The sequence below is a fragment of the Sebastes fasciatus genome, chromosome 11 (genome assembly GCF_043250625.1).
Source record: "Sebastes fasciatus isolate fSebFas1 chromosome 11, fSebFas1.pri, whole genome shotgun sequence".
NCBI classification, from domain to species: Eukaryota; Metazoa; Chordata; class Actinopteri; order Perciformes; family Sebastidae; genus Sebastes; species Sebastes fasciatus.
In genome coordinates, this window is record NC_133805.1 from 28,767,066 (window position 1) to 28,786,857 (window position 19,792).

A 19,792-nucleotide genomic window follows, 5' to 3' on the forward strand; every position below is an offset into this window, starting at 1 on the left:
TTATTATTATTGAAAGTGCCAGGATGCTCCTATTACCCCCTGGTCCTCCCTCTCTCTGTGCATTGCCTTATTGCCTTCAAGTACCCATTAGCGTCAGTTTATATGGCAGACATTATGCCAGTTTCATTATATGTAACCTTGGGCCCCAGCCCCTTTGGTGAAAAGGGTGCTAGATTTGCAGTGTGTCAATTATTTTGTTATAAAATAATCAAGTGAAATAAAAAATGTTGTCACATTTAGATTTGACACCTCTCAGTAAAACGGGGCCTCAAAATACGTAAAAATCTGGTGTCCTTTTAGATTTGCTTTAGTGCTTAATATCATCAAACAAATGTGCAAATGTACTACAAAAAAAAAAAAAACATGCAGTTGCCTGCGTTGCCCAGTTATCCCTGCTTCTGCGGTGGCTTTAAAAAAAATGCAGTCTAGAAAACTACTAACTTGACTAGAAGTAGATGATACAGGTCAGGGGACAGTTTGTAAATGAAAAAAGACATAGCAGGACTGAGGGGGTGGATTTTTGCGTCACTCGAGACCACACATCTGTCGGGGAAATGTCTCACACATCCTACCAACAACCAAACTACAAATGAGCACAAAGATCCGATCTTTTAGTTTCAAAAGTAGCACACATAAAGCCACATTGTTTTCAAGTTGAGTCATTTTATTGTAAAAGTAGATCCACTGTTGTACAGTTTTTAATAAAGTACCTCTAAAAGCAGTCTGCTAACAGTGATAAGACATGGAAGGAGATTAAAACTACATACTTTGGTAACTTTCCCATGCAGGTTGTAATCCCTTTCTTCAACTGTTCATCAAACTCTCGATATAAGAAAATAAAAACACCACTTAGATAGTAATAGTTAGTATAAATATTTAAGAACATTTTCCACCTTTAACACCATATGAAATTATTTTTTCCACCTTTCAACCATGATCTCGTGAAGACATGCGTAATGTGAATATCACTGTATTCATATTAGTTAACTGACATCAGGGAATGTAAAAGAACTAAACAATAAATATATATATTTTATTAAGTTACTATTTTAGAAATTATAATACAATGCTGTTTCACTGAAACAGTCCGCTGAATACAGTATAATATATCGCACCAGGGATTCGTCAGAGGATTACTGAGCTCAAGTCATTCATCTGTACACCTCAAAAATGTAAACGTTGCTGATAGAGGAGTGTATAAAAAAAAAAAAGTGGACCAGTTTCCAGGATTTTAAGACTTAAAGTAACAGCCAGTGTGGAAACAAAGCAAAGAAACTAGTTTATCAAGTAGTAAGCCAAGTCTGGGAGTTTATAACTACAGTTTTTTTGAGCGTTCTAACAAGCGTTTATAAAAAACCCTCTCGCTGTCTCGCAGAGATTAAGCAGGACAGCTGACCTGGTACCAGTACAGTCAGTCGCATGTTCAAAAGGAGTTGTTGTTGTTGCGCTCCAGCCGGGCCACCATGGTGGACACCAGCTTCTCCAGCTGCACGGCCCTCAGTCTGCCCGTCTCCAGGACTTCTTCGTGGTTGGCCTTCTCCTGGCTGTCGTAGTCCATCACGGCCCGGTTGCTGATCAGCGACATGGCGAAGCAGCGCATCCCGGCGTGGCGGGCAACGATTACCTCGTGGGCAGTGCTCATCCCTGCAGCAAAGACAAAGAGGAGGTGAGTTATGAAGTTATGCTGCAAATATGTTATTGAAATGTTAGTTTCAGTCTCCCTGTTAGTTATCCAGCACGACACACTAGGGCTGCTCGATTATGGCAAAAATCATAATCACTATTATTTTGGTCAATATTGACATTATTTAAAGGTCTTATTGATAACATTTTATGTCGACAAATCATTTTTAAAAATTAATACATCCATAGAGCTTGCAGAAAGGTGCCAAATAAAAGTATGGCTTTTCCGAAAAAAAAATATTTTGATTGTGACTTAATCATTTAAAAAATTTATGTTTTGTTTATCTCTGTGGAAGATATCTGACGTTTGGTTCCCACTTCTAACACGGTGTGACATCTAGTAGCTGAATGTTATCAATGTTATCGATAGCACCTTTAAGATGACAACTCATTGGCTTTGGAAACGTCATGCATTTATTAAACTTAAAAAAAAAAAGAAGTTTTTTATCGGTGGATTTTCTTGAACTTTAAAAATAATTAAACTGAAAAACATTCAAATAATAAATGTAAAAAAAATTTATAAATAAAATAAATAATTATAATTCTATATATACATTTAAAGGGACTATTTGTAACTTTGTACGCGCATAAATGTAGCGGGTCGTCACACATGCGCGCTCGCATATGTGCGTTCGCGTGTAGCCGCTGTACCCTCCTCCTCTGCCTGCTCGCCTTCACTCAGACAGCTCAGCTCGCTCCACCTCTAGACGTGAACGCGCGTTCACTACACACTGCAGAAGAGTTAGTTTAGCTCTGAGAATATCTAGTGAATGCACAGGTGATGTTTGTGCAGAAATAACTGCTGCAGCTCCTCCAGACCAACAGAGGCTTTCCGTGTCTTGTGAAGTGACCGAACTGTGCAGAGAGTTACGTTGTCTTCTCGTTACCGACCGGGTGCCGGTGTCTCCTCTGCTCTCTCCGGCTGCGGGCGGAGAGAGCAGAGGAGACATGCTGCAGAGCCCCGCTGCATCAGCCTGCACTTAGGCAGGAAAAGCCAACACTAGGATCAGATCTAAATCATGTTCATGGAGAGACCTTCGTCTGGTCAGCTAACATTACTGCCAAGCAGCTGAAATATAGAGTGATATTGTGGTTTTAGCTGACTTGTGTCGCCTCACTGTTTTGAGCGATGCTCGTTCAGGTATATTGAGAGCGAGCAAGCGCGAGCCCGACGCTGACTTTCGTTGATTTCACGGCCACAGGTGTCGCTGTTAAGAAGCATTTCTGAAAGTTACAAATAGTCCCTTTAAATAAATAATCTAAAAATAATAAATAAGAATAAATTTGATCAAGAAGTCAACATGCGATTCATTGGGACTGGTCAACTTATCTAAATACTAAATACTAGAAATGTACAAAGATTTTCTTACAATTTAGATGTACTTTGTAACGCATGGAAGGGATAATGTACAGCGAGCCGGTCATTGTTGTGAGAGTATCCCCGACAGGGCGATGCTGCGCGGAGGGGTCTCTCGCTGTACATTATCCCGCTTATTACATGGCAACTTACTTAAGAAATCAATATTTTAACACAAAAACGGTCCACCAGAGTCCGACATCAGAGCTGTGCCCATAGCAACGGTCTGTTATACATAGCAACGGTCTATTATAGAGAAATTACAGACCACAGAACGCCGTGATTGACCAATCGGAATCGAATATTCAACACAGCCATGTAATAAATATTTATAATTTATGGTAGCTTTGATTTCTTATGAAAGCATCCTTCCTCAGCAGTGGGGTTGTGATATAAAAACTTTAAAGTTGCTTAAAAAGTGAAGTTTTGAATGACTCATCCTGTGACACATGTCTTTTTATGTGTTAGTCACTTTTCTTGTGCTTCTCTTTGTGACGAGCTGCATGTACACCTTGAGATTAAGTCTTGGTTTTAGGGATACATTTAGAGTTGAGGTGAAGTGTATAGTTGTATATTTTGTGTGTGTGTGTGTGTGTGAGGGAGACTTGACACTCACCAACAGCATCAGCGCCCATCATGTGGAGCATGCGACACTCAGCGATGGTCTCGAAGGAGGGACCTCCCAGGACGCAGTACACTCCCTCTCGCAGGAAGTCGCTGTAGCCCAGCTCTGATGCCACATCTTGAGCCAACTGCCGCAGCTCGCGGTCGTAGGCGTCAGACATGCAGGGGAAGCGGACGCCAAACCTAAAAAGTGAGGAGGACGGTGTTGACTCAACTGTAGGAATCCACACAACTAAGCCATTCAGTGATGAAGTTCCCCCACATGACTCAGGTAACATTAAAGCAACACACCAAGTTTCTGAGATTGGTTAATATCCTCATGAGAACAGCGTAAGGCTGTACTTGTGAACACTGGGCATGGAAAATTTGTAATGTCAACAGATAGGTCAGCAGGTCACTCCTGCAGTTTGGTGGTTGCAAGAAAACGGAGTAAAAAGTTGTCTGTTTCCTGCATTGATGCTCTGTTATTACACAGAGTTCTGCTCTTAGGCTGGAGGTCATGTTAAAGAGTTTTGCGTTAAAGCCGCTGGCCTTCGAGAACAATAAGTCCTTTTGTTGACACTGACATCAGCTTATTGTCGCTCCAGAGCTGAAGTGGGGCAGTTTTGTGTGGGAGGCTGGAAAAATGCAAATAAAATCTGGTGGGGGAGGGGAAAACTGGGTACAGCTGAGTCATTTGAACAGCGAATGAGACGCGACTGCTTGCTTGAAATCGCTAGAAAAATAACTGACCTTTTCTTGATCTCCAGAGGGGAAATTCAGAAAAAAATTACTTCTTGGCCTCTTTGGGCTGACGATAAATTGTTTTTTTAAAATGTAGAATTTGAAATCTTCCAGCTAGGGCTGTCGTCGACCAAAGACATTTTTAGTCAACTAACACTCATACGATTAATCAATTAGTTGATTTAATCGACAGATCTGTAAAACTGAGTTTCACCACAAAGTATCACACAAAAGCACCAAAATCTGCAAATCTGGTGTTAACCAGAGATGTGCTCATACATTTCTTAGAAATAAGTCATTCAGCATGAAAAACTGTGAGGAGTCTCTGTTTCAGTGTGTTGCATGATGGTTGAGCTTTTCCACTGTGACAAAGTTATGCTATTGACAGGAAACACTGGTTGATTTAAGCATTACGTTTTTTCTCTAGACTGTAATTGTAACAACTGTTTGACATCACAACTCTATTACATGTTTGCAAAAGGTAGTAACTCACCCAAAACACTTCATTCATGCTTCAAAACCCAGTTATTGTGTCAGTCAATTGGCCAATGCCACCACAATGGAAAGTTGTTTTGTCATTGTGTGAGCCGTACTGGTCAAAATGTTTAGATGTTTTTTCACCAGTCAACCCTGGAAATTCTGTTTTGTTCTACTTTTTTTTGGTTGACAGTGACTGTTTTCTCTACTATACCAGAATGACAGTTAGGTCTAGCTGGAGGCTGTTGTGTTGCGCACTGAGCTGTTTAGATTCCCATTTCAACAGCAGGTAAAAGTTTACTGGGAAAAGTCAATACTTTACGCTATAATACTGTATGCACAGAAACAGGATATGCAGATTTGTGTTTACAGTAAATGTATTTATGTAGCAATGTGTTACATGAATACATAAATACATTTACTGTAAACATATTTATGTATTCATGCAACACATTGCTGCATAAATACATTTACTCTATTTGTGTAGCAATGTGTTGCATGTACTGTAAACAGAAAATTCACCTTTGATCTTTTATATGAAGTCACATACAGTGAACAGAAAAAGTAAAGTACCAAGTAAAAAAAAAAGAAGCAAAAACCCTGCAACAATGAAAAAAGCTTTGGTAGTTCAGTAAAAAACAATAAATTGTACCTCCTCACAGTACGTAACACCCTGTCATAGATATTTATGAAATATAGTCAGACAGATTTTGATAATTAAATGGATCATTTTGCATGTGATGGCTCAAAGAATGAAATAATGTTTAGAAGTTGTGAAAAGTATTCAGACAACCTCACTGAGAATCAACTCATCGATTTTGATCACCGAGACGTGCAAGCAGTTATTGTACTTACTCTTTTGCACACATGTGCCAAAACTAGCACATTTTGCTTGAATGAATGAAACATTAAAATCTGTTGTGAAAAACAAACTAATTGTTTTTCGGTTTGAGAATCATTCAAGAATTGAGTCAAATCAAATAAGAAAAAACTGTACAGGTACAGTGTGTAGGATTTGGTGGCACCTAATGGTGTAGTTGCAGATTGCAACCAAGTGAGTACCCCTCCGCTCACTCCTCCCTTTCCAAGACTACGGTAAACACTGGCTCTAGAGAGAGCCTTTCACGTTTTTTTATGTTACATGAAGGCCACCGTAGTTCTACGACACACTTGTGAAACTGCGGTAACGTGAGCTGCAGAGTGCAAAACCATGGTAACGCTGTTCACTTTGCTCAGAAGCCATCCTTACCATTATAACACTACTTTAGGAGCAACGGAAGTCAGACGCCTGCTGGCGGTACCACGGTTTAACACTCTGCAGCTCGCGTTACCGCAGTTTCACAAGTGTGTCGGAGAACTACGGTGGCCTTCAGGTACCATAAAAACATGAAAGGCTCTCTTTAGAGCCAGTATTTGGTTTGTCCGTTCTGGGCTACTGTAGAAACATGGCGGAGCAACATGGTGGACTCTGTGAAAAGGACCCGCTCCTTATGAAGATATGAAGGGCTCATTCTAAGCTAACGAAAACAACGATTCTTAGTTTCAGTTGATCATACACTAAAGAAAACATAGTTATGAACACTATATTCCATTTCTGCTAATAGATCCCCAAAATGTTACACACTGTTCCTTTAAAACATGTCAAATTTGAATATTAACCATAAGCAGCTCCAAAACAAAAACAGTCTGCCCTCATAGAAACATCCATCCATGGATCCCTCTCTCCCTTTCCTCCACCCACCTGTCATCATTTGGTCCGGCCAGCGGGTTGTTTCCAGCGAACCCTGGCATGTTGATGTGGTCCTTGAGGATCATGACATCGCCCACTTTGTAGTCCTGGTTGAGGCCTCCGGCTGCGTTGGTCAGGATGATCGTCTCCACACCCATCAGCTTGAAGACACGCATGGGCAGCGTGATCTGGAGTACACAAGGCAATGTGTTATTCATATTATTATTATTGCACTCACAATCCCAAATAGGATGAAAAGATTAACTAGAGTTAGGGTTGTAATCATGCGAAAATGTATGAAACACTTGCATGCCAGTTGTTCAAACCTCGCACGGCACAAAGAAAGAAAGGGAAAGAAATGCAAGATGTGTGTTCCTCAAAATGTTTTGAGAGAGAACATCCCGTTACCTAATCTGCACGTCAAGTGGTTGACCGTATGCAGAGTATTATATAATGCCACTAATGTGATAACGACCGTTTAAGGCGTTAGGTAACCTGTCTGAGCTTGTTTTCACAACGTGAATAAACAGGTAGCTTCTTATCGAACATACAACTCTGCAGACTGTGATCAGACAACAGCTGAATAAATAAAAACCTACACTAGACGCAATACACACTCACTACTAGCCACGTAGTTTGTTTTTTGAGAGCTCTGTATCTGAAGTCTGTGCCTGAGAAATCTACCATATTTACATCTGAAACACTCAGCAGCTGTGTGTCTCTCCAGAAACAATGTTAAATGTCACCCTACAAAGCTCTCTGTGGGCAGTGTGCATGAAAGCGACTTTCTACCAAAGAAAGCATCCAACTGAAAACTGTGCCCAGTGTCAGTCTGTGGATTATTCAGAGTAACGTTGGCAGCTGTTGAGTGGAAATGCCACTTTTTAATATGCTTTCAGCAGCACAAACTAAATTGAATTTATCTCCAATTTCTTAGAGTTGTGGCAGAAGTCTCAGAGGCAAATAAGTCAAAATATATTATATTTAGGATATATATCGTAAACAGAAAAAAGTCTTTAAAGATCTTATTGATCAGCATGTAAAAAAAATAATACAAACCATTCTTGCTAATGGTTATGGGCTCTACCAACGTTCATATTGATACTAGGTTATTAAGAACAGACTCCAGTTCACACAAGCAGAAACTTCTTCAAAATCTTGTTTTCTGGCTATGATGAAATCAAAAATGTTGTAGTGTCTGAGACACATCTCACAACAAGGTTGAGACACGTCTCGGAATCTCTTGAGCCAAACAACAGTTCATGGAAACACGAGCAGTGATTTCGTGCAGACTCAAGGACTTCTTTCTCAGATCTAAAAGATGGTCTTGGACAGGCAAATAATAACAAGTCATGTAGTCTGCATTAACCTTCAGTGGTGGAAAGTACTTTTACCAAAGTATTCTACTTAAAGAGCACCTATTATGCTCATTTTCAGGTTCATACTTGTATTTTGGGTTACTACTAGAACACGTTTACACTCACAATATCATAACTTCACAATGTAATTATATATAATATAATAATAATAATAATAATAATAATAATAATAATAATAAAATAAATAAATATAATAATAAATAAATTAAGTATAATTTTAACTGTGTAAAGTGTCTGAGTTTCATGAAAAGCACTCTATAAATAAAATGTATTATTATTATTATTAGTAGTAAGTCATTTTAAATGAATGACTTTTCCTTGTAATGGAGTATTTACACATCGTGGCATTAGTACTTTTACTTAAGTAAAAGATCAGAGTACTTCTTCCACCACTGCTTGTCTTTAACAACCTCTACCTATGCTTTTTAAGATCTGTACTCACCTTCTGGATGGGGTAGCCCTCATACAGGTGGAACCTGCCCTGCATGCAAACACACGGCTTCCCTTTAAGTGTTCCAAACACCAGCTGGCCAGCGTGACCATGCACTGCAACACACGCACACACACACACACACACACTTAGTTAGCCACCCAGTGCATTAGAGCCAACAAACATGCACAAACACATAAATGACCAGCTGTGTTTTTCCGGACAGCTGCAGGCTGTGCATACCTGTGCTCTGGGGGAAGTTGGGAATGTCGCTGTATTTGAAGACCTGAGGGTCCTTCAGCATCCCAGCCAGCCCCCCCATACCAGAACCGCACACGATTCCCACGGAGGGACGCACCTGCGTGTTGGACAGCAGCCAGTCAGCTGTGGTCCGACACTCCTCATAGCTTTCACTGCAAGACAAACAAAGATCAGTCACGTATTGTATCAACAAAGTTTACTTTCTGTAATGATCAAACACACTACATGGCCAAAAGTATTTTAAATTGTCCGCCAGGCGTTGGATGGGTTGAGGTATTTTTTGTTCTTTTTCTTATTTCTACTATTTAAAATTCATTAACACAAAGTTTAATCAACATATAGTGAACTATACCATCTGATGAGATACATTTTAAGAGACATTTTAAGATGCTGCAACACAGTGATGAACTCATTTCCTCTCTCAGTGTGCACAGTCATGCTGCGTTCAGCTACAAGGAAGTAAACAGGATTTAACACAAGGAATTTGGGAGATGGGGGCATCCTGTACAGTCACTGCACTGAAATGAATATCTTTCCTGGCTTTGAGTAATACTTATGCAAACACACAAGTACACACACACACAGGCACATTATGTCCTGTTGTGTTTCTGGTGTTAAAAGGTTTGAGCGGCTTTATTGCGCAAACAATGCGTCATGTTTAAGTGATTGAAACACAGGACCTCGATCATGAATACAGTCTGCAGTATTTCTCAAGCACACATCATTTTATATTTCTGTGTACGTGATGACTCTCCTTCCCTTTTACCTTAGTCTGTTAATCCAACCTGGACTCTTTTATACAGATAACTTTTAACCGTTATTAACAACTTTATTAATCCTCAGACACAAAACTGCTTTTTCTTTTGCTAATGCACAGTCAAAAAAAAAAAGACACTAGGGCTGAATGATTTTGAAAAAATATTGCGATTATTTTGACTGATTGCAATATTAGAGGGAATGATAATTTTTACAGCATTATTCTCATTTTCATTGAAAAACATATTTAAATGATTATGGTGTGATTTGTGCGGGGATCTGTGCCAAAACAAAGATGTTTTCTTGTGACAGAAAACATCTCTACATCATGCATGTTACAGATATCTGTATAATATGATGTGTAGTCCAGGACATCTCTGCAGTACCACAATATTTCATTTCAAAGGGTATTTTCACACACATTTCGCCTTTAACAAATATTGCATCTCCTGTGATTTGAAAATTGCAGTAGGCCATATTGACAGCTGCCGCCGTTGGATGAACAGCCAATAGGAATGCTCTCTCAATCTGAAATGACCTGTGATTGGTCAAAGTCTCCCGTCACAGGCTAGATTTTTTTAAAGCCTGAAATCAGAGCCAAGAGGAGGTGCAGAAGTGTAGTTTTCTCTCAGCAAACTTGAATTACAATATGCTGAAAGGTATTATGGAATTTTTGCCCAATGATGCCAAAAACATTATGCCTACTGCAGGTTTAATATTGAGTGCATCATAAATGTTGCACCTATAAGAACATGATGTGTGTAATAGAACTGTTGCATACAATGGAAATACTCAAAATAGTGTACTTCCACCACTGCTAAAAGACATTTTTTTTTCTGTTTCATATCAGTAATTCAATTTTTATCATCATGATATTTTAGTTAAACTTCTCAGTTTATATTTTTATCTTATTTTGAACTTTTTTCAGTATAGTCTGTCATCCCACTTTGTCTCCTGGCATTTATTCCAAAAAAAAGTTTTGTTGTGGCTCTTTGTGCGTAAAGCCTTGAATATGGCTTAGCCACTCGGCACATGTGGATATATAAAAGTGGCAGCAGCAGCAGAACGGAAAACCACCTCTGACTAAAAAAGGGTCAGTGGGTTCATAGAAGTGACGTAACGGCGGAGCGCACGAGCCAAGTGGGGTTTTTCCGTCCCATCAGGGAGCGTTTAGTGTCCCGCGCGTTAATTGACGAATTAGAGAGAAGCGCGTTTTGTTGTAGTAGTGCCTGGAGCGTCTCTTCCTCCTCGTGGTCCATAATAAGACAGCATATTACAATAAGCAGCATCCTCTCAGGAGCGTGGCATCCGGACCAGTCATCCGCGCGCCTCTCAGCTCGTGTTTAATGATGTGTTTTATCCTGATGATGATGAGAGATAAGAGCGCATCTGTCTCTCTGGTGATGTATCATGTGGGTGAAATGTGGCTACATTTAAGTGTATTTCACCACAGTATTACAGCTTTATTATGACTTTAAGACCGATAAGTCAACATACAGCACAGTCAAATAATAGAAATAGGATTATTGTATAATATTCTAGTAGAATAAATATTCATTTACTCACCCAGACGCAATCTCGGACATGATGAGAAGTGATGCAGGAAGAGTCGACAGGTTGTTCCGTGTTAAATTGAGTCTCTCAATGTTTCCTGATGGAGGAACCGGTTTTTAGGTGTAGCCTACACCCCCATTCACAACAGGGCCGCCACATCCCCCTCACGTCACAGCCGGACAGAGCCTCTGATTGGTGGAGACGCAGGCGTTGTTCAGACGCGCTTGTGATGTACTCCACCAACCAATGATGCGTTCAGGAGATCCCCACAAATCAAGTCAAGAATACGTCCAGACGGAAATTATGACTAAAATAATAAGGTAGTATTTAAAAGGCAAGGCATCTTTATTTATATAGCACATTTCAAACACAGAGATAATTCAAAGTGCTTTACATAGGCAAGGAAAATCATTAGAATGACATTCAAAACAACAACCCCTAAAAAAAAAAAAGATACAATCAAAATAGAATAAAATTAAATAATAAAACAACAGATACAAGACAGGATCTGTCATGTAAATGCAAACAGACGAGTTCCCAATTAAATATGCAAAAATAAAATAAGCAAAATATGCAGTTTGAAATAATTTCGATTGAGAAACACACATTTTACTCATAGCTCAAAACCCCTCAGTAAATCTGTAGACTGTGCCTCAAATTTAAATGAATTCAAATGATCAAAATCATCAATTTGTCCCTTTTAAGAGACTTCTTTTATTTATAAATCAAAACAGAATTACAATTCTGATTTGATTCATTCATTCATCAATTCATTATCATCAATCATTGTGTCCCACTATAATCCTTCCAGGCTTGTTAGTTTTGTGACCATCTTTATTTCATTATGCAGCTACGTGACGACTTAAGTGTATTAACTGTAGAATTTCCAACAGTACTTGAAGCAGCATGCCGCATAATTTTTTTCCCACTCACAACGTGGTCGTGCTGCTTTTGATGCTGATGCAATCATCCTGCTGCAGACTCACAACAGAACTTAAAAATCAGTTTGATCATCATATCTGGTGATTCACTAAGTTTCCTAATGATTTATTAGATGAAAACATATTTCTTAGCCAGCTTTCTGGATAATAGACCTGTGTAATTTTTTTAATAAAAAGTAGGGGGAGAAGGAAAAACTCAAGCAAGCAGTGCATTTCGGACAATATTGAAAAAAAATGTTAGTTAAAAATGACAAATTTACTTTTTTTCCATTTTTTTCTAGTTTCAGTGACACAGAATTCCCTGTAATCATATTTCTACAGAAATAACTATTACCTCGATGGATTACAAAAAGAACAATCATTCAAACAACCAAGTTTGAAGGCAAATTACTCCTCTACTCAACAAATTATCAGTTTATCATCATTCATATTCATATGTTGTTAGAGTAGTCTGTCCTTCTCTGGCTGGAAGAAGAAGGACAACAAAATGTATGGTTGTAGGCGTGGAAGTAGTAATCACAGCAGGGCCAAGCTGATGATTAGACATCTGGTTTCGTAAAACCCAGAGGTGGGATGTAGCTAAGTACATTGTACAATTTCAAGGTACTTGCACTCAAGTATTTCCACTTTATGCCATACTTCTACTTCACCACATTTACAAATATTGTACTTTTTTACTCCACTACATTACACATTCAGCCAACATTAGTTACTTTGCAGATTATCATTTGTCATCCCCTTCCTGTCCAGTGTGTGTGTGTGTGTGTGTGTGTGTCTGTGTGTGCGTGCGTGTGTGTGTGGAGGAGGAGCTGAGCCCGGCTCTCGATGAAACACCAGCACAGAGAGCAGAGGACAGAAGCAGCGTGCACGTAAAGGACACCAAATCAAAGCAGCATAGTTTTTTTTCTGTTCAGTTGACTCGGACGCTTTGAAAAAACACTTATTATGGCCGGGAAAAGCCTGATTTTTATCACTTGTATCCACATTTTGGCAAATTCCACGATATTCCACATTTTACAGTCCATTATCATCAAATTCAAATCAAAGGGACTACAGAACTTGTTATTTAGATGTCAGCAGAATCCCCTTTGTTCACGTGTGATTAAAGGTGTCTTCACACCTGTAGTTGGGTTCATTTGGTCCGGACCAAGTGAAAAGAAGTTATATATTGTTGCATTTTAGTTCTGGTCCGGTTCCTGTTCACACTGACTACAAACCAACCAGAGGAGTAAACATGGAGTTATACTGTTTGTCATCCTGCATCATCAGGATCCACGTGGGGAAATCCAATTCCTGTGACTGACATAAGTTTATTTTCATTCATTCAAAGCCTTTCGCTCCTTTGTGGAGCATAGGCCGTTGACCACAGTCCGCCAGAGTCTTTTGTCCTGGGCTTTCCTCTCCAGTTGTTTCCATGTCAGCCCGCTCTGTGTGATGTCCGTGTCAAGGTCCCTGCGCCAGGTGTTCTTGGGCCGGCCTCTCCTTCTTTTGCCTTGTGGGTTCCATCTAAGGGCCTGCCTGGTGATGCTGGTACCGGGTTTCCGGAGTGTATGGCCAATCCATCCCCATCTCCTTCTCCTGATCTCTTCTTCAACAGGTTTTTGACCTGTTCTTTGCCAAAGATCATTGTTACTGATGGTATCCGGCCAGTGGATGTTTAAGATGCGCCTCAGGCAGTTGTTTATGAATGTTTGTACTTTTGTTGTTGTGGTCTTTGTTGTCCTCCACGTCTCTGAACCATGGAGGAGTATTGGTTTAATGTTGGAGTTGAAGAGTCTGAGCTTTGTCCGCCGGCTGATTTCTTTGGAGCTCCAGATGTTCTTTAGTTGTATGAATGAAGCCCTTGCCTTGCCGATTCTGGCTCTGACATCTGCATCCGTTCCGCCCTGTTTATTGATGACACTACCGAGGTATGTAAAGGCTTCTACTTCTTCCAGTGCTGTTCCCTCCAAGGTCACTGAGTCTTCACTGGTTGTGTTGACCTTGAGGACTTTACTTTTTCCTTTATGGATGTTGAGGCCTATTTGTGATGATGTGTCTGCCAGTATTGTTGTCTTTTCTTGCATTAGGCCTGTGGGAAGACCCCCAAAAGTGCTTTAGTTTTCGAGATACCCCTACCGGAGGTAGAACAAAGCACAACAATGATTTTCATATTCTCCTAGGTCTCCCATATATGAAATGGATTCTTGTATAAAAATATTTTACTGCAAAAATGGTTAAATTGACAGATATTGTGACATAACCCATAAATAGAAAAAGCGCAAAATGAAGCCAGGCCGAATGGGAGATGGTACACCAAAGCTCATGTAATTTCATAATGCTAGCTCTGATTGATTCCAAATTTGATGTGATAATGGCCAGGGGGTTCCTCTACATGTGTGAAGAAACAGAATGTGAATATATTGATGCGTTGAGGAAATACAGTACTACAAACACATAAGTACAATAAGCGGTAGTATCAAATTTGAAGGTCTATGATGAATGTATTCATTTACTTTTAGTTAGCTTTGGCTGGGATTCTCCTAGAAACACCAATCAGGATTTTCTGGAATGGTATGACTGTGCTGAATCCAGCAATATATGATATGTAACTGTAGCAGGTATAGTCAATGGTCTACATTAAGAAATGTATCATGTGTTCCAAGCATGAAATGGGGGTAAATGGCATATCTGCAGTCAATAGATACTTATTAATACACTTCAATCAGGTAGACACACCAGTTATTAAAAGTTTTGTATAAACTTAAATTTAAGGAGTAAATAAATGTTCTTGATGAAATTGCAAGTAATAATTTGCACTTAAGCCTTTAAGTAAGGGATAATGTACAGCGAGCCGGTCATTGTTGTGGAATAAACCCTGACAGGGTGATGTGGCACCCCGATGCAAAGCATCTCCCTGAAGGGGTTTATTTCACACCAATGACCCACTAGCTGTACATTATCCCGCTTATTACATGGCTAATTACTTCAGAAATCAATAATTTGACACAAAAACGATCCTCCAGAGTCCGAGATCAGAACTGCGCACATAGCAACGGTCTGTTATACATAGCAACGGTCTGTTATACATAGCAACGGTCTGTTATAAAGAAATAACAAAGAGTAGAACGCCATGATTGACCGATCAGAATCGAGTATTCAACAAAGTCATGTAATAAGTATGAATATATAACACCCATATGAACATAAAACGTTCCCTGGTCTATTTGTTTCTTGCTTTTTCCATCTTTTGAATGCAGCATGTCCATCCATATTATCTTCGGTCACAAAATGTGTCATGTTTGGACCGTCAGGAAAGGTGCACAAGCAAAACTCAGTTCACACTGAGAAATGCATTTGAATTTCATCACTGCAGTATGGGTGTGGGATGTTTCTGAGCTTTTGTGGAGCCGCTGGTTTCTGGAAGAACGTGGCCTCACGGATCCGTCTTCTGACTGTCTATTCTTTTCCAATGGGATTCCAGAGAAGTGCCTTTGGAAGATGTCTATGATGCCACATTGCTGGCTGATAGAGTATGGTCTAGACCTGCTCTATATGAAAAGTGTCTTTAGATAACTTCTGTTTTGATTTGATGCTATATAAATATCTTGAATTGAATACATTGCTCTCAGAACATGTTGGTTGAAAGCATCTTCAGTCGGGTAGTTGTACCGCAACACGTTCTCATCCCAACTCTTCACTCGTCATACGGAGGCTTTGTCAGACCCCTCTGCGTCACTTTTTGGTTGCAATGAACACGTTTTTGACGTTGGGAATTAAACAAAACCCTTGCTTAGGTTTAAGAAAGAACACCATGGTTGGGCTTAAAATTACTATTTTTGTACAGTGAAAACTGGCGTGCCGTTGTGAACACAGGACATGAATGAAGAGCTGATTGTAACGTGAAAGTGACACTTAACACACGGAACAGCGGTCTCCTGGATGAAAGCCTTGTGTTTGTTGGACCCATACACTTTCTCGCCCGCCCTGTGTGTCTCTTTCACTCTTTAAACTACGTCTCCAAAGCACTTTTTCTGAGTGTTTACTGTTGCCGCGGATGAGTTTACATTGTAGATAATGGAAAACCCAGCGTGTCTCATACCGGCGCTGAAGGGTGCCTTGTGCGATAATATCGAACGCCGACGGACGTGAAAAAGTATTGATATTTGATGCTCTGGGAATGAGAACGGGCTGCGGGCTACTGATATATCAGTTGTGGATGCCAAACTTCCTCATCAGGTCATCCACTAATCGGAAGGTCGGTGGTTCGATCCCTAGCTCATCCGATCACATGCCAATGTGTCCTTGAGCAAGACGCTTAACCCCAAACTGCTTCTGAAGGCTGAGCAATCGGTGTGTGAATGAGTATTTAGATTACACCCTGATGGGCAAAGTTGGCAACTTAGCAGCCCCTGCTATCAGTGTACTGTAATGTGTGTGTGAATGGGTGAATGCTGACATGTAGTGTAAAGCGCTTTGAGTGGTCAGAAGACTAGAAAATGCTATATAAATGCAAGTCCATTAACCATTAATGGAGGGCATATTTTCTTGCCACAGGCAATTTCTCTTCCAAGCTTCCAAGATAATCCAAAGTTTGACATTTATTGTAAATCAGTGAGGTGGGTCTTCAGCTTTGTAAAAGCTGTCATTTTCCCTTTTCTATACAAGCTACTTGTGGTGTCACAGCCTATGGGTGGGGTGGCATGCAGGTAGACAATCATAGAATTGAACTCCAAGTTTCTGTGAAATAGCACAGATTGGGTACATATATTTCATTGCATTTGATGATAAGGCAAGAATGTGACTGTGCAAGGTGTATTGGCTCAACACTTATCTAGTGTCAGCCTCCTACTGGTTACTGTATAGGTCTACAAAGCTTTTTCTACCTGTGACTGGCTGACCATCTTGACCTCTAACCATTTTCAAAGCCTCCTGCCAAAGAGGCAGAGATTCTCTGTGGTCCTGTATCATCTTTGCTCCCGCTGCACTTTCTGTAGTTTGGAACATTTGCTTTTCCTGTAATAACATATGTAGGTGTTTTGAGTTAAACCGTGCTTCTTTGTTTCCTTTCAAGATCAATTATTTTATTGTTGGGGAATGGTTGTATCAAAGACTATAGCCACACCGTTGAAGTCCTCCTATCCTGTTAAAGGCCCTGACACACCAAGCCGACGTTTGGCCATCAGACAGTTTGGGGATGTCGCCGAGCGTCCGTCGACCTCGTTTTTTTTCGGTGTGTCCAGCACCCTCTAGTCTGCCCGTGTTGGAGGTTTTTCAGCCAATTCAGCGTGTTGAATCAGTGGTGGTGCTCATCGGTGAGAGAAATCACTCTGATTGGCTGTTCAGCTTAAACGAATCAGTGCACGAGAACAGAAACAGAAGTGAGGAAAGCAAGCCAACGAGTAAAGTCAAGAGGACAAACACTGAAGACTCTTCTAATTTTTCATCTTCATCTCATCTGATCATTCCAATATACGGATATTTTCACAGCAACATGAACATCTAGAATGAAGCTAAGTGGTGAGTGAGAGTGGTGTAAAAATGGTCGGCAGATGCTGCTTAGTTTCATGTGCGTATCATAACGGCTTGTATATCCACCATCCTCGGTTCTCCTATTTCTCTTTTTGAATAATGAATACAGACTACCGCCACCTGCTGTTGTGGAGAGTTAATTCCTCTCACACAGGCGCAGAACGAGTTCAAATGTGTTCAAATGCAACTTGTCGGCCAAGACGAAAACAACATGAGGCAACGCAAAAGTCTGCCGCATCGCCGCTAGTTCTTTGATGTCAGCTTGGTGTATCTGGGCCTTAAGGCTGCATCTTTGTTTAGTACAGATCCCCGCAAAAAAAGGCTGCAATCTTCCTCCAGATGCTCTCACCTAGGTCGCTGAATGCCTGAAAGTGTGAGTTATGGAGACCCTGCAGAAGAGCAATGCCATCAATGACGTACGCAGATGGTTCCTCTGAATTCGGTATTCAGAGTTTGTTGTTTCTGAGAAGGTTGCAAAAGAGCTTTCATGATTCCTGATGGGCTTCTGAACTCTTCTCATCAGTGTCAGAAAGGTATTTCATGTTATCCACTATGCTGTGGTTACTGATTCCCAACAGGTCTAGGTTGTATCTATTCATTTCTGCTGCTGCTTGCATGGTCTTTCCGGTCTCATACATGGTCCTAACGTTCCACGTTCCAATCCGGATGTCTCTGGTTGACAGAAGGGGTTTCGGCTCTGTGACTTCCTTGACTTTGTGGCTTTCATCACACAGTGTCATATTTCCTCTTGATGAGGAACCCTCCTCTACCAGGTTTTGATTCTGTCTTTCTGTTGTCAACGTTTCTGTAGCGTATAGGTTTTTTACAAGTTGGGGTTGCTAACCCCAAGCCTAACCTTCCACCATTTCTGGCTTCTGGTAAGTTTTGGAGACATAAGTTTATGCATAACTTTAATGATTCCGATGTGTATATTTATGTCCTTTGATTAATAACTGATTATAAGCATTATTAGTATTATTAGACTGCAAATGTTACGATGAATAATAGTAGAGATAGGACTGTACAAAAACCCCTTCGGACACTTTCAGATGACTCGTGCGAACGCATAGTGCAAACGTCTGGGAGTGCAGAGACACGCGCCTGAGGCATATTACTGTGTAATTGCTGTCACACCCTTTTTAATGGAGTTAATGACCTGACACAGAGTTCACCGAGTCAGATACAAGCACAGCAGTTTTAACAGCTGAAGTGCTTCTATACATGACCTTAAATACAGATCAATAAGATCACTTCCTGAACAGATTTCACCATCAGCAGATGGATTTATTAGTAGTTTAGCTTTTGAAATCATGCTAAAATCACATATCTGCTGGTGGTTGGTTCGCTTGCTTTCACACCAGAAAGGATCCGCACCAGAGTCCGCTTGGAAGCGGACCGAGACCCACCATCTCAGGTGGACCAGAGTTCAAATGAGCTTTTACACCAGCCCAAACAAACCATACTAACCGGGCAAACAGACCTGAGTATGTTTTAACCAAACCAAACGGGTTATGTGTGAAAGCAACCTTAGCGACCTGTTTCGCTAGCAACGGGAGTGAATAGAGAGAGAGTAAAAAGCATAATAAACCGTAATCCACTCACAGGAGCACAGGAGCAATTGATGACGCTTTTCTCCTTTAGTTGGGCATATATCACGGCTAGTTAGCAATGCAACCCAAAGATCTACCAAAGTTCAGTATTGCTTTAACTGTGATTAGAGGTTACTGGCAACAAAGAAATGTATCCAGCGATATCTCTGTCAATTTTACTGCTAATGAAAAGATAAATGCACCGATAGCAAGCTGAGGATCTTGCTGTTCTAAAGGGTAATTGGTGTCATTCTATGATGGAGGCAAGGGGGCGGGGGGGGGTTTGACCCTGAGGTGACCATGCTCCTTTTATTTGTTTTTTGTGTTTTTCTCAGGTTAAAAGCTTTTAAAAAGCACTCTTAAAAAACTAAAGAGGGGAAAAAAACATGTCTGTGATCTTCTGACATCTGATCTAATCAGCTTCAACACATCTTTGAAATCAGCAAGAGTCATAAAATCAGTTTTCTGCAACATTTTGGAATATTTAGCGCCTATTTGGCGGCCATTTTGAAAAATGGCTGCCACGGCCCCCAGGGGCCAAATTTTCAGCGCCCCGATATCTATATCTTTTCATAACATATAAACCTACATCTGTGCCAAATGTGTTGCTTTTATCGCAAAATGCACAATTGTTACACATATTTCAGCTTAGCTGCCCCACTAAGGGAACATTTCACTGCACAATGAATACTTTTACTTTTCATACTAATTTATAATTAAATTTAGCTGATATTATTTACAAGCTTTTACTAAAGTAAGGTTTTGAATGCAGGACTTT

General features: G+C 40.3%; 1 protein-coding gene across 1 annotated transcript; it reads right to left on the minus strand.

Moving 5' to 3' along the window:
• Positions 1 to 643: 643 nt before the first annotated feature.
• LOC141777654 (purine nucleoside phosphorylase-like) lies at positions 644 to 11,145 on the minus strand. Its single transcript, XM_074652117.1, has 6 exons — positions 10,986 to 11,145; positions 8,646 to 8,815; positions 8,415 to 8,518; positions 6,606 to 6,781; positions 3,657 to 3,847; positions 644 to 1,644 (listed from the first exon to the last, which is right to left on the minus strand). The coding sequence occupies exons 1-6, from the start codon at positions 11,003 to 11,005 to the stop codon at positions 1,424 to 1,426; spliced, it is 882 nt and encodes a 293-aa protein (XP_074508218.1). The 5' UTR covers positions 11,006 to 11,145; the 3' UTR covers positions 644 to 1,423.
• Positions 11,146 to 19,792: the final 8,647 nt, after the last annotated feature.